The 13,021-nt window shown below is 46.0% G+C and overlaps 1 protein-coding gene across 1 annotated transcript in view; it reads right to left on the reverse strand.

Moving 5' to 3' along the window:
- Nucleotides 1-4,486: 4,486 nt before the first annotated feature.
- greb1l (GREB1 like retinoic acid receptor coactivator) overlaps nucleotides 4,487-13,021 on the reverse strand; it is a 70,071-nt gene continuing 61,536 nt past the window's right edge. The window contains exons 26-34 of the mRNA XM_088918054.1: nucleotides 12,428-12,567; nucleotides 11,833-11,994; nucleotides 11,329-11,533; nucleotides 10,569-10,734; nucleotides 9,972-10,199; nucleotides 9,270-9,411; nucleotides 8,980-9,180; nucleotides 8,332-8,470; nucleotides 4,487-8,241 (exon numbers count right to left, since the gene is read on the reverse strand). Coding sequence (XP_088774180.1) covers nucleotides 8,078-8,241; nucleotides 8,332-8,470; nucleotides 8,980-9,180; nucleotides 9,270-9,411; nucleotides 9,972-10,199; nucleotides 10,569-10,734; nucleotides 11,329-11,533; nucleotides 11,833-11,994; nucleotides 12,428-12,567 — 1,547 coding nt within the window. The 3' untranslated portion in view covers nucleotides 4,487-8,077. The remainder of the gene's footprint in view (nucleotides 8,242-8,331; nucleotides 8,471-8,979; nucleotides 9,181-9,269; nucleotides 9,412-9,971; nucleotides 10,200-10,568; nucleotides 10,735-11,328; nucleotides 11,534-11,832; nucleotides 11,995-12,427; nucleotides 12,568-13,021) is intronic.

The raw sequence follows: 13,021 nt of genomic DNA on the forward strand, positions 1-13,021 counted from the left end.
GGGAAATTTCAGGATCAACAAAACAGTGTCAACCAGTATTGCTGTTTCTGCATTTCTGAGAACCTCACTAACTGGTGCACTCAACTCCAGGAGCACACCTCAGACTGTTGCTTGATATAGCCTTGAGTATGGTATTAAATATGGATGGTAACAATACTGAGGCATTTTAGTTTGCTTTCAACACAACTAATATGCTTAAAGAGCCTAGTTTGAGGGTCCTTAGTTGAAATGATCCTCTAGGTATCGGTTTTCCCGTAGAGGGCGGCCTGGACAGAGCCTTTGACAGTAGCCCTTGCTCTGTGGCTGTTAAAAGTAAAACGTAGTTGTCAGCTGCACTCTCATGTACAATTAGTGACATTTTGTTTCATTTCAACTACACCAGTATTCGCAGCTACAAGTCTAGTAAAATACTTAATTTGCATATTCGTGTTTTCACCAAAGAAATAAGCAATAATGAGCTGTGTCCCGAGAAATGACTGCCAAGTTTTTAAAAGGCATGAAGTACATGTGCAGATTTCACTGATGCACGTGAGCTGCATTAGTCTGTGAGGTTCAAAACCTTCTAAAGGCCCCTTATGATGCAGGAGCTGTACAGTTGTGTGCAAATGTTTAGGCAGCCCTTCTCAAATAGTATACTTCGGTGAATCTCTGAAGAGAAGCTGACAACCTCTGTGTGGTACAAACTTAAACGTCATTTTCTGCAAATTTTAATGCACAATTAGTATTTATTGACAGTTTTGTAGCTGTTCAAAATAATAAAACTGAATGTGGCATGTGCAAATGTTTGGGCACCCTGTCAATCCAGGACTCCTCCATTGGCAGGAAGTACTTCCAAACATTTTTAGTCTTTCAGTTCTTGCTTTAGGAGTTTTTCCCCACTCTTCTAGCTCAGAAGTATTCTTATAGGTCTTCTTGCTTGCCCTGCATGTCTGAGATCTCCCCACAGATTTTCTATAATATTCAAGTCTGGGGGCTGTGAAGGCCATTCCAAACCCTTAATCTTTCCTTCCTGTAAGTACTTCATGGTTGATTTTAAAGTATGTTTTGGATCTTTTTCTTGCAGTGTCTTTTCAGCTTCAGTTTCTTCACTGATTGGGACATTAGCTTCTAGAGTTTGTTGATATTTAGTTGAATCCATTCTTAATTCCACCCGCACAATATATCCTGTGCCACTGGCAACTGGCAACCACACAACCGCAAAGCATGAGAGATCCACCCCTGTGCTTAACAGTTGGCAAGATGTTCTTTTCTTAAAATACTTCACCCATTTTACTTCAAATGTATCTTCTGTGGTTGTGGCTAAAAAGATCAATTTTAATTTCATCAGTCAGCAGCACTTTTTTCCAAAACGTTTCTAGGTTATCAAGGTTTTGTTTTGCGTACTTTAGACGTTGACTTTTGTGATAAGGTCGTAGGAGAGTCTTCCTTTTGACAGCACTCCCATGCAGATCATGTTTTTGTGTAAGCAACGCTGTACTGTGGACCTGAGAACCACTACTCCAGTGTCATCTAAACGTTTCTGCAGGTCCTTTGCAATGATCTGTGGGCTCTGCTTCTCAGATCTGACTGGTTTTCAAGCAGTTCTGTCAGATTTTTCTGGGTCTTCCAGATCTTGGCTTGACTTCAGCAGTTCCCTTTAACTTCCATTTCTTAATGATGTTTCTGACAGTTGAAATTGCAAGCTGGAGGCGTTTAGAGACCCTCTTATAGCCTTCCCCTGCTTTGGAAGAGTGAACTATCTTTATTTTCAACTTCTCGGAGTGTTGTTTAAAGAAGCCTATGATAGTTGAAAGTTGAACCTGAGGGGTTAGCCGACTCAGAGAATTTGTTCACCTGACTAAGCAATCAAGTTTTGCGGCCTTGGGGGAAAAAATAAATTAAAATGTTCTAATGAATCAATTGGAAGGCAGACCAAACTTCTGCGCATGCCATATTCACCTTTTTTTTCAATCTGTTAATGTCAGGAAATAAACTGTAATTTTATAATTTACAGATAGATGTTGGGTTTAACTTTGTACCATGTGGAGGTTGTCACCTTCTGTTGTAGAGAATCACTGAAACATGCAATTTAACTAGCCTGAACTTTTTGTATGCTACTGTATCATCAGGGGCTAGACAGGCAATGTGATTTCACCGTTTCAAGGCTCACAGACTGCAGCTTCTGGAGTTATTTCACCATTCTCTGTTTTTGTTTTACACGGAGACTGGAGCAAGCTTCCCAGCTGTGTTGTTGAAGCCGATACCCTGGCTTCTTTCAAGAAGTCGCTGGCTGAGATGCCCAGATGAGTTAAGTTGCTAACTGCAGAACCAGCTGGCTGAGATGAATGGCCTCTTGTTTTTATTCTCCCTGATGTTTTTTTGTAAGGGATAAGCGGGGGTGGTGTAGGAAAGTGTTGATTTGATGATGGTGATAGGCTTCAAAATAGCCAAAGTTCATAGCTTGTTTTTTTTTGGGTAGCCAAGGTGCCAGGAGAGAAACACCTGTTCTTTTATGTTTATCATATGACCTCCTCCTGTCCTGATAGGCCCTAGTTTGAAATTTGCCTGTCGAGAAGAGTGCCACCTACTGGCCCATGAGCACCACTTATGCCCGCATGTCCAAGAACCTGCCTCTTTGATATGACAAGTAAAGGCCAGTATAGATGCTGACAAAGGTAGTATTTGTTATTGTATTTTAGTAATAGTAGTACAGTTTATCCTCTTATTTTGTGAGGCTTCTCATTTCAAACGAGTATTCTGACACAAGCACAATTGGCTTTAATGAACCCAGTACAATTAGATGTGCTACGACTCAACTAAAGTTCAATTAAATTTACATTGTCATTGCGATTGACTGCAAATTCTACCATTAAAGTTGAAATCCTGGAAGCATAAGAAGTTCATTTTTCATTTTCTGAGCCCGTCAAGACTGAAAATTTGTTTAGACTTAATTGTTTTGGGGGCAAACTACTTTTTTTTTACAGAATAGGCTAGATGGTCTGAAAAATCCCAACCTTACCAACACTTTTAATCTAAATTCAGAAGCTAGGTTTTTTTTTTTCCTTTTCTTGAAAAAAAACCTCAGACAGAAACTTATGATGCATATTTATAAGTTTGAGCTATAGAGACAGTTTGTCCAAAGTTTTGGCTTAAGTTTGTAATCCCATGATTTTTCCAAACCCCCTTTGGAATTGCTGGTTCTGTAGCTCATCTGTGCAGCCCCTCCCCTGCACACAGGACCTGAGGCTGCATCCGAGTGGGCAATTGCTTTTCACTGGGAGTACACTCAGGGCTGATGAGGGGGTCATCCTGGCTGGGCCCACCACCGTCGGCACAGTCAAGCAGCCCGAAACCCATGACGGCCGCCGTAGAGCTGTAGCCACAAGCGTGAGAGGCTTTCTGAAATGCAGAGTTGCTCTTAATGACGTTATGGAAGGAGGGGTACTTCACAAGTTCATTTTGCGTGTTGCAGAAAAGCAGCGCTTGCCCTTGTATTGCGGTACGTGTAATTCTCTGGACAGAAGGCTGGCTGGGGTACCGTTCTCATGACTGGTGAAACAAGGCGGTACTGTGAGCCGCTGGTGGGTACATGGTTTGGCACCGCAGTGTGTATCAACTGGGAGGCTTATTAGGCAGAACACTAGGCCTGTGAGCACCTCCCACAAGTGCATGAAGCGAAGTCACCTTGAGAGGGTGGAGGTTAATCTCAGTGTGACACCAAGACAGGGCCGCATTTTCAACTCATCGCCCTGTCATGTGGATTTGTTGTTTTTTTAATGTGTGCAAAAAAAAAACACCTTAGAAATATATAAGAAGTTTTAAACTAATTTGTAATTTTACCTGTAATGTATATAGTGTTATTTAATTAAAAAAAAAGTTTTCAAAGATGTGGCGTATTTTGGACTTTCAAAGCTCAGTTTATGCCTACACTACCCTCTTATTCCAATTGCTTGCTGTTGATCATGTTGGATGCAATGTGTTCCTGCCTGAGAACAACCACACCTTTGCATGTAGATGAATTGGTTATGCAGAGGTATAAGAGCATGCCCAATCAGAAGAAATGATAAAAAGGATCACATAAAACACACAGACCTTTGTAAAGAGTAATTTCTTGGTTTAAATATATATATTCCAGTGAAGCAAAGGATGGAGGTATTGGATGTTCAATACCTTACTCACACATTATTCTTTTAGCTCATTTTTAAATCTTTAGCTGGAGCAGAAACCTCTCTTACACTTGAACTGTGGGGTAACTATCATGTGCTCATATTGCAAGGTAATATATAAAGCCCTACCATGGAACTAATGAGCAGTCTTAAAGGATTCAGATACAACTTTCAATAGAATATTAAATATCGTTACTGGTCAGGACCCTCAAATGATTCAAAAAGATTCAATATTTTAAAAACCGGCTTTGTAGAGGGCAATTGTAAATGATTTTGTAAAATGTGACCGATGTCTAGTTATTTTGGGAGGCTACAGATCATCAAAATATAAAATGCTAGGCTGTGTTTAAACGTCAGTTTATTACATTCATCAAGTTAACCAAAAAGCACATTTCCAACAACGTATTCACAGGTCCAAAAAATGGTAAATATGAGGTAGATCACACAGGCGACAAGGACGCCACTAGGCTTATCTTTCTTTACACATATATAGAAAAAGAAAAGTATTGAATTTTAAAGCAGCAATTCAAACAATGCATCTCTGGAAATTTCAATAAGCAAATTGCATAAGTTATGTGCACAACTAATTTTCTACAACCAAGAACAAAATACTTCACATCCACTGTTGAATTTCAGTAGTTTTTCTTTATTACCTAATGGATTTAATATAAGATTAAGACTACTCAGAACTGGCTAGCAGTTTCAGCTTGTAGTGCAAGTTTCTGCTTTCTCTAGGCATAGACGTTTCTCAACCCACACTAACATACAGAACAGTACAAAGTAGATTTCAGTGATGCTGTGCAAAGTGGTCTTGTGTGAAGTTTTAATGCGCCTTCTCACAATATAAAAACATAGCCGAAACCTTCTGCACGTGGTCACCTACAAACTAAAATGATTATCCGCTCAAAACCCTCTTTCAATAAATAATAATCCTTCTCAAAAAAGGATTTTCCTTTTTGTTTTAAATATATTTTTCAAAGTAGAAATGCTAGACATACACAAGTGGTAAAGAAATTTAGGTAGATTCTTTGTGCCTAGGCGACCACATTTACAGAAATATATTAAAGCACTGACAAAGTGACTGCTGATTACAAAATATGAAACCCTAATTGCTGGTAGGGTTGATTTAATATATTATACTAGATTTTGTAAACACTGCTTGTCTCATTTTAAGACAGACCTAACACTAAAACACATCCTTCCCTCTGTACAGATGCAGGAGTAGCAGGTGCCTTCATCCAAATTGGTCTGTGCTCCACGTTTAGAGTAGAGAGTCCTGACCCCAGCGATCACAGCACGGTGGACTGGACCGCTGGTGACGAATGTACAGCAGGGTGACCAACCACCTCATTTTATAGTCGGTAAGAAAGGCTCAAATGTTAACTGTGTACATAAGGACAACGGCCCTAAGTAAACACCAAGCTGTGAGTTTGGATCAAATAAAAACGTGTACTCGTTTCATTAAAAGTGCCCCTTTCACATCAACTCATGCCAACGCGAGTCATATAAATTAATGCTAATCCATGCTATCTTTCCTGATATTTTTGCCTTCGCTAAAAGAATGGCTTTAACAGGCCCCTGCTGTAGAAACGTAATTCCAGAGTTCCCGTCTATAGCCTGTAGGATCGCAGCTCGGATTCAAATCCATATGCAGCCAATCGTCCAGCCCGGTGTCCCAGGCAAGCACGGCAAAAGGATACGAAGCCTGTTAGGAAAATAAAGGTAAAAATGCACAATTTCTTTATCCTATTGTCACTTGTTCTCACTTCAACGTCTAAAACATTTCAGCCCAAAATAACTTTAAAAAAAATTCCAGATATTCAATCTGCCAGATGCTCAGCTGTCCGACCAACAGGATCAAAGCAAAAAGACCTTCTGGATAAATAAGCCTTGGGAACTGTAGTCAATCACCATATCTCCGTAAGACCAGAAGGCCATAAGGCCCAGGGAAACAGGGGTGCACGTTTTCATTTTTATGGGGTCAGTTAATGAAAATGTGGAGTAAAACAGGTCTCTGCAATTCAGGTCTCTCCATCAGTATCAAGACAATAGCATGGTTGGCAACCATGATATATAAAAATCAAAGTTTTATATGTAAGGCATATTCTTTGTACTACTCTGTGTAGTTAATATTAATGTTAGAAAAAAATCTGACCACTTACTGTATTTATTGAAATATAACTGTTTACTTTGGTCTATGAAAGCTGAAAACTGTGTTGCGTTTACATTCTTACTATATAGTCTCACAGCCACACAAACGCTGCGTGTTGTTAAAAACCCGAAGGTCAGGTATTCTCGACCGTGTAAAACAACGCGTCAGTGTTGCGGGCATCGCGCTGCGACCTCGGCCTAGAGCACCGACACGCCAGCCGACGCACAGCGCAAAGGCAAGGGGATCTAAGGCCTTTGTGTGAGGAGAAATGGCAACCGTGGGTGAAAAAACAGACTCTCTTTTCAGTCTTGCTCAGCCTTTCCGGGCCTTTAAGAACCACGGTACCAGGCACGAGGCACACACAGCCCCCGCCGAGCGACCGGCAGACTGGAGTCTGCAGCCCCTGGTGATGGGCAAGGGCAGACGAAGGGAGCACACTACAGCACCCACTCGCCAGCCCCCTAGCCCCTCAGCTCGCCGCTCCCGGGCTTTGGTTAGTGCCTCTATACATTCCATAGGTCAAGAGGACATCCCGCCGATGTGAAGATGACGGCACGATTCGCCTTCATCTGTGCGATGTGTCAGATAAAGCTCACCCTTCAGTCACAGCAGCTGGTGCACGTATAGGCCACGTGCGCTGTGCCGCTGTCTCCCAGCTGCAGGCTGCTCGAGCATTGCTGTTCTAGGACAGCGCTGACACAACCTTGTCGCACAGACACTGAAGCCTGCCTTTCTCCCGCACTGCAACTCTGCACAAGATTGTGTTTATATCTGTGCAAAAAACCTGAATGGGGGGGCTGCCTCACTGAACTCTACTGAATGTCACATTCAGGTTGTGGATAACAGTTCACCACTAACAAGGCACATCACATGGCTGGCAACATGTCACAGTTCAATAGCAGCCATGTCAACGCGGTTCTTTGGCTTGCCCTGCCCCAGCTGCAGGCGATAGGTGGGCTAGAACACGTTTCATGAAAATACACTGGTGTTTTCTATCCATGTTCAACAGCAAAATGCGCTTTCAGCTTCCCCAGTTGGGAACTTTCCCTGGGCTGCTCTCACGTTCTGGAGTCAATCTGCACTGTTTATAATAAAGGAGGAATGTAGGGAGGGACAGGAGGAGGGAGACACAGACCAACAAAGTCTGCGTGTCAGCACCTGCTCTGCAACTGCTCATCCTCAGCTCTGCGCTGCTTAAACACATTATACAATATGAAACAGGAACACTTCACATTCAGAGAACAGGACTAATTATTTCTTCTTCAAAGTATTAAGCTTTTTTTAAACCCCTGAGATGTACTGTACATCAAGTACAGTAAGTATGCGAACCACAGGCTTGTCCCTTGGTTGGCAATCTTTGACGTTTCCCACGCCAGGGGGCACGAGCCCCTCAGAAGAACACTCGAGCCGGCTCACACGAGCCGCGCACGCAACACCGGTTCAGCAGTCGTCCCGCTTTTGGCATCCCCGGACAAGCCCCTTCCATGTGAGCATCCTCAGTCGCCTGGGCCGTGAGGCATCTGCACGTCCCCACGCGCCTGATTGAAGCGAAGATTTAGAGAGATCTCTGGTGCGCAAGGAGTGCAGTTAAAGGTGTGTGGGGCAGGCAGCCATCTTGTACTGAAAGTAAGAGCGCGAGTAGGTGCCAGATGTGGACAGAGCTCTACAGCTCTGGGCGGCACGGCTTGGGTTTTATCCAGAACTGATTGTGGCCAGCAAGCGCTGGGTTACATTCTCCGCATATTGATTATCTCGGGCGGCAAGGCCAGGGCGGGCGCGCTCAGATGTGGCGCCCCGTGAGGAAGTAGAGGGGCCGGTCGTTGCTGCAGTTGGCCGTCCGGAACTCGTCCCGCAGGCGGAACTGCCACTCGTCCTCCAGCTCCAGGCGCACGATGGTCTGGCGCAGGGAGCTGCGGTCCTGGCAGATCACACACAGCGTGGCGCCTGCGGGGGACAGACAGGCATTACCGCGCGCCAGCGGGGCGGGGGGCCGCGGGGCTCCACACACTCCGGGGGCGCAGCGGCGCTCCTCACCTTTGAGGAACTTGAATTTCTTCAGCAGGTCGGCCACCACGAAGGAGTCACAGAGGTAGAGGAACAGTCCGCTGAACACCAGCCCTTCGTGGTCCAGGTTAACAGAGTGTGGCCGGGAGCTCACGTAAAACACAGACACCTGAGGGACGCCACAGAGACCAATTCACACAGCAGCAGCCACAGGGCCATGTTTCAAGACACCAACACTGCACATTCTTTCCTATTTAAAAAAGCCAAGGTGCTTTATTAACACAGAGAAATTATAAGTTCTTGTGATAGTCAATAACACTGTCTTGGAAGGGAACAAGTAATAGGTTTATTCCATGCTGAAAAAAAGAAGAAAGAAAACGTTTTGTTTTCTTTCTTCTTTTTTTCAGCATGAATAAACCTATTGCTTGTTCCTTTGCAGCCTACGCATGCTGACGCAGCTACCCACCTGAACTAATATTGTCTTGGTACTCATGTAAAACAGGAACTCCTTATTCAAAAACCCATTCTGGCAATTCTGTTGGCTGAGCCACAGAATGTTTCCAGCAGCCCGTGGAATAAAGGATTTAGAAAAATGCAGACTGCTGGTTTCCGAGTTTTCCCAGGGCTTTCAAGATGCTCTAGCAGGGTCTGCAGAAGCAGCGCGTCTCGTGTCCTCACCTCTGCGCCTATGTTGAGGTAGCTGTCAATGGACAGTACAGGGTTCTTGCTGTTGTAGATAGCCTTGGGGAAGAGCTTGTAGCTGCTGTGCTGCAGGAACTTCTCGAGCAGGAACTGCGCCGGGGCATTCAGGGCCATGTGCTCGCTGTCTGGAGCGCAGACATACTGAGAGGGGCTGATGGAGGTCAGCTTCTCGGACACCTGCAACAATGCACACACACGCGCGTCACACGGACCGCTGGCACAGGAAACGGACAAAAAGTCCACACAACCCCCTGCTGATTCCTCACCAGCAGCTTCGGCTTAATGACCAGATCCTTGTGTCCGCCGAAGGGGATGTGCTTCTTCATGAGGCTGAAGTTGTTGAAGCGGCAGATCAGGAGGTTGCTGCTGTTCACCCGCAGATTGAAGTCCACCTCCTCACAGACGTACCTGAGGATGGGGAACAGCCACGACGACAAGCTCAAACAAGTTGGTAACACGAGAAAGAGAGTTCGGGCAGGAAGGACTTGCTGCCAAGATCAATCAGCCTCAGCTGTCACTAATTTGCCATCTCACCTGACATTATTTCCTCACTTAAACACTATACTCTATGCAATCGCCTTCCCTCCCTCATTTACATCACCTGCACCCCATCTCCCCCTAAACAGCTGCCCCTCAGCCCACATGAGTTTAGCCAAATGTATTGCGACTGAAACGCTCTACAATATAATACACTGGATTCTTGGGTGTTATTCCTAGCGAATTCCTCATTATTATTTTTTCTAATCCGTACGCCATTGCGTCTCAAAACACGGTACACCATTACATACAAACCCTTTCGATGAATCAAGAGTGTCGAGGTAAGAATCTGTAGTTCCCCTAATTACAGTGGGGAGTCACAAACGTCTTCTGGGCCCTGTGCACGTTCACATACAAGAGAGCGCTCTGAGCCGAAGGAAGCTCCGCCCCAGCCCCAGCCCCAGCCCCCCTGCCCCGCGTGCCCTGCCCACCTGTTGAGGTCGTACTGCACGTTCTGGGTGAGGTCCACGTTGAGGAGCACGAAGTCGTGGACGTGGCAGCGAGAGAAGCCGGTGCCAGGCCCCCGTCTGCGCAGGCGGCTGCTCCACTTCCGCACGCCGCACATGGCGTACAGAGTGACCTTGGGCGTGGCCTCTGCATGCTGGATCACCGACTTCAGGGACACGTTCCTGAAACCGGGGCTCGCGTCGGCTGCCTCGCTGCGGGGGAGAGGCAGGTCAGATCACAGTCGCCCACGACCTCGCGCTCTCCGCAGGCGGACAGTGGAACACGGCACGTTTCTTCTCGAGTCGGAAACAATCAACCAGAGGGAAAGGCCCTGTCCGGGGAACGGATTATCCCCGAGGACGCGGTGTTTCTAATGAAGGCGTGTCAGACATCAAGAAAGGAATCACCCAAGTGCCCTCTTGTGGCAGAAGCTCTTTCACAATGCCGCCTTTGTTGGCGTTGGAGGAACACGCGGTTATGTCCCCACGTCAGACCGTGCCGATTTGGAAAATGAAATTGTATCCCAAACGAGTGCTCTCCGTTTGCCCTGCCGTGTCTGTTGTGGGGTGGCTGCTCTTTACCTGCCAGTGTCCTGGGGACTGTGCGAATTCCAAAGGACGCAGGAGTCGTCCATCATGATGACGAATGGCCAGACATCTTGCCTCTTCACCCCCTGCTCCTCCAGGCGGTTCCTCTCCAGCTCCAGGTTGTGGTAGGACAGCTCCTTGATCATAAACCTGGTGGCTCCTGCGAAGTGTGGCCACAGTTAATGCGAGAAAAACTTCAGGGCCTACCAGTCATTACATGATAGTGTCATCATAATTCAACATCAAAGAAGGCGGCACTTGAGACAAATCGAAAACACAAATACTACTTATGAAGAAGCCTTGGGCATTTATTTTGTCACATCTTCACATTTTCTAGACAATGCAGGGAGGCAATTCAAAGGAGAAACAAAATGGTAGGACATATAGAAAGGTCTCATTTCAGGCACTGTGTACAAATCTGGTCACTGTGTTGAGGAAAAAATACTGCTGCTTTTGAATCCTTCCAGCAAAGAGCAACCAGATATGAGCTTACAAGTATTCAAAATCCTCAAAGACTGATCAAGTCAGCACAGCGGACTACTTCATGAACCACGGGGCACAAGCGGACACTTCATGGGCGTACATTTAAAACTACCATCAGGAGGCACTTCTTTGTGGGTTGTGAGTATGGAAGCAGCTGCCTACCACACAGCTGAAGGTCAGGAGCAAGCTGATTTCAGCGCATGCATGAGCACAGAGAAGCAGTAGCGCCTTCAGCAGTGCCGAGGGAAGGGCCTGGCCCAAGAGCACTCACCCACTCCGGCGCTGTTGAACATGGCAGGCAGGACGAGCAAGATGTGGTTGGGCCAGTACTTGCGGTACAGGGGCATCTCATACTCCTTCACCACCAGGATGTGGAGATGGGCAGCGCCCTCTAGTGCGTGGAAGATGTTGAGGAGCCCGTGCTCGTGGCGCCCAGTGGTGGGAGTGAAGATGGGGCTCTTCAGCAAGCTCGGATCCTGGGGAACACACCACTTCTCACTGCCTTGCATAAAAGCACTTGAAAATCCCATTCAAATCACCTGTTTGACCTCCTAACCATCTGGTACAGGATCAGTTCAAAAAGGGCTGCATGCCAGAAAATATGATTACAAATCAATAGGCTTTGTGTACTTTCAAATAGCTGATCTCATTTATCATTGTCAGACCCTTCATCTACCCCTCTTCATGCACAGGCCTGTCCTGGCTCTTGAATGTCACGGATACCACCAGGGGTCTCCCTGTGACCGGAGTGCCCTCCTGGCTGTGAAGCGCTCACCTTGTCGGACACCAGGGGCAGCACCATGCTCTCCAGGTGGCTGCCCTGCTGGCTGAAGATGAAGAACTGCTCCTTGGACTTGGGGATGACGAAATGCAGCTGGACCTCCTCACCCAGCATGGAGGAGGAGAAGGTGAAGGTGTGGAAAGTGCAGTCGGACAGCTGGGCACACAGCGCACACACACACAGAGTACAGATTAGTGCCACAGCCACTCGCCCTGCTCATTGATACAGGCGTCCATGACACCAGCCACACATCTGGCACAATATTCTTCCATTGCAATACAACGTTCCAAAGGAAATGTTTTTTTTGAAGACATGCTATCTTTGTGCGTGTACTAGCCCATTTTGCTGCTGCCTCTGCACATTTATGGAACAAGTTAACTATTCAACTCATTTCATCAACAGAGCAGGCTGACCTCCAACCACGAGACACATTAGAGTTGAAACATGGGAAAACGAAATGACAGACATGCTTCTCTTGTAAGGTAACAGTAACATATTCACTGCACAGTATTTTCAAGCCCTCTTTCCTGGTGAGGGTTACACTCCAGGGGCAGATTGGCAGAATAACGTCACTGGGAAGCAGACTGACCTGAGTGGCTGGGGTGGCTTCTGTATAATGTTGGCACTGTTCACAGCGGTGAAAGGTATTGTAGGCAGCATACTTGGTTAACATTATTGACACAGTCTCTCGCTTGGCAGGCACTTCTTGCTTGACCTCCTTGTGATAGCCTGGGAAAAGCGAAATGTATCAATGAATACAACTGTAGGCTGTGGATTCATGTCACTGTGCTCTAATCTAAAACCCACAGGTACACAGTGTGAGGAACAGTGTAATTGGATCTGTGAGACCGCAGCTCTTTGAAGGCATCTCATTAACTGCAGCAGAATGTGATTACTGCAAAGGACAGACAAGAAATCAGCCTCTGGGCCAGAATTTCCATGTCCGCTTCAGACCTCCTCAGGGATACCAGGTACAAGAGCCTGTCGCCCTTCAGATGAAACATTAAACTAGCATCCTGACAACTAGGTCATTAAAGACGGCACTACATATTCACACAGAAGAGTATGAATCTTAAACCCGGTGCCATGGCTAAACTCGTTCTGGGTTTGCACAATATAGCCTCCCTACATTTTCCCCTTAATTCTGCAGGTGAATTTCTCACTTTTCCACCTGATCTGCTGT

Source organism: Atractosteus spatula, chromosome 6, assembly GCF_055471065.1.
Source record: "Atractosteus spatula isolate fAtrSpa1 chromosome 6, fAtrSpa1.hap1, whole genome shotgun sequence".
NCBI lineage: Eukaryota > Metazoa > Chordata > Actinopteri > Semionotiformes > Lepisosteidae > Atractosteus > Atractosteus spatula.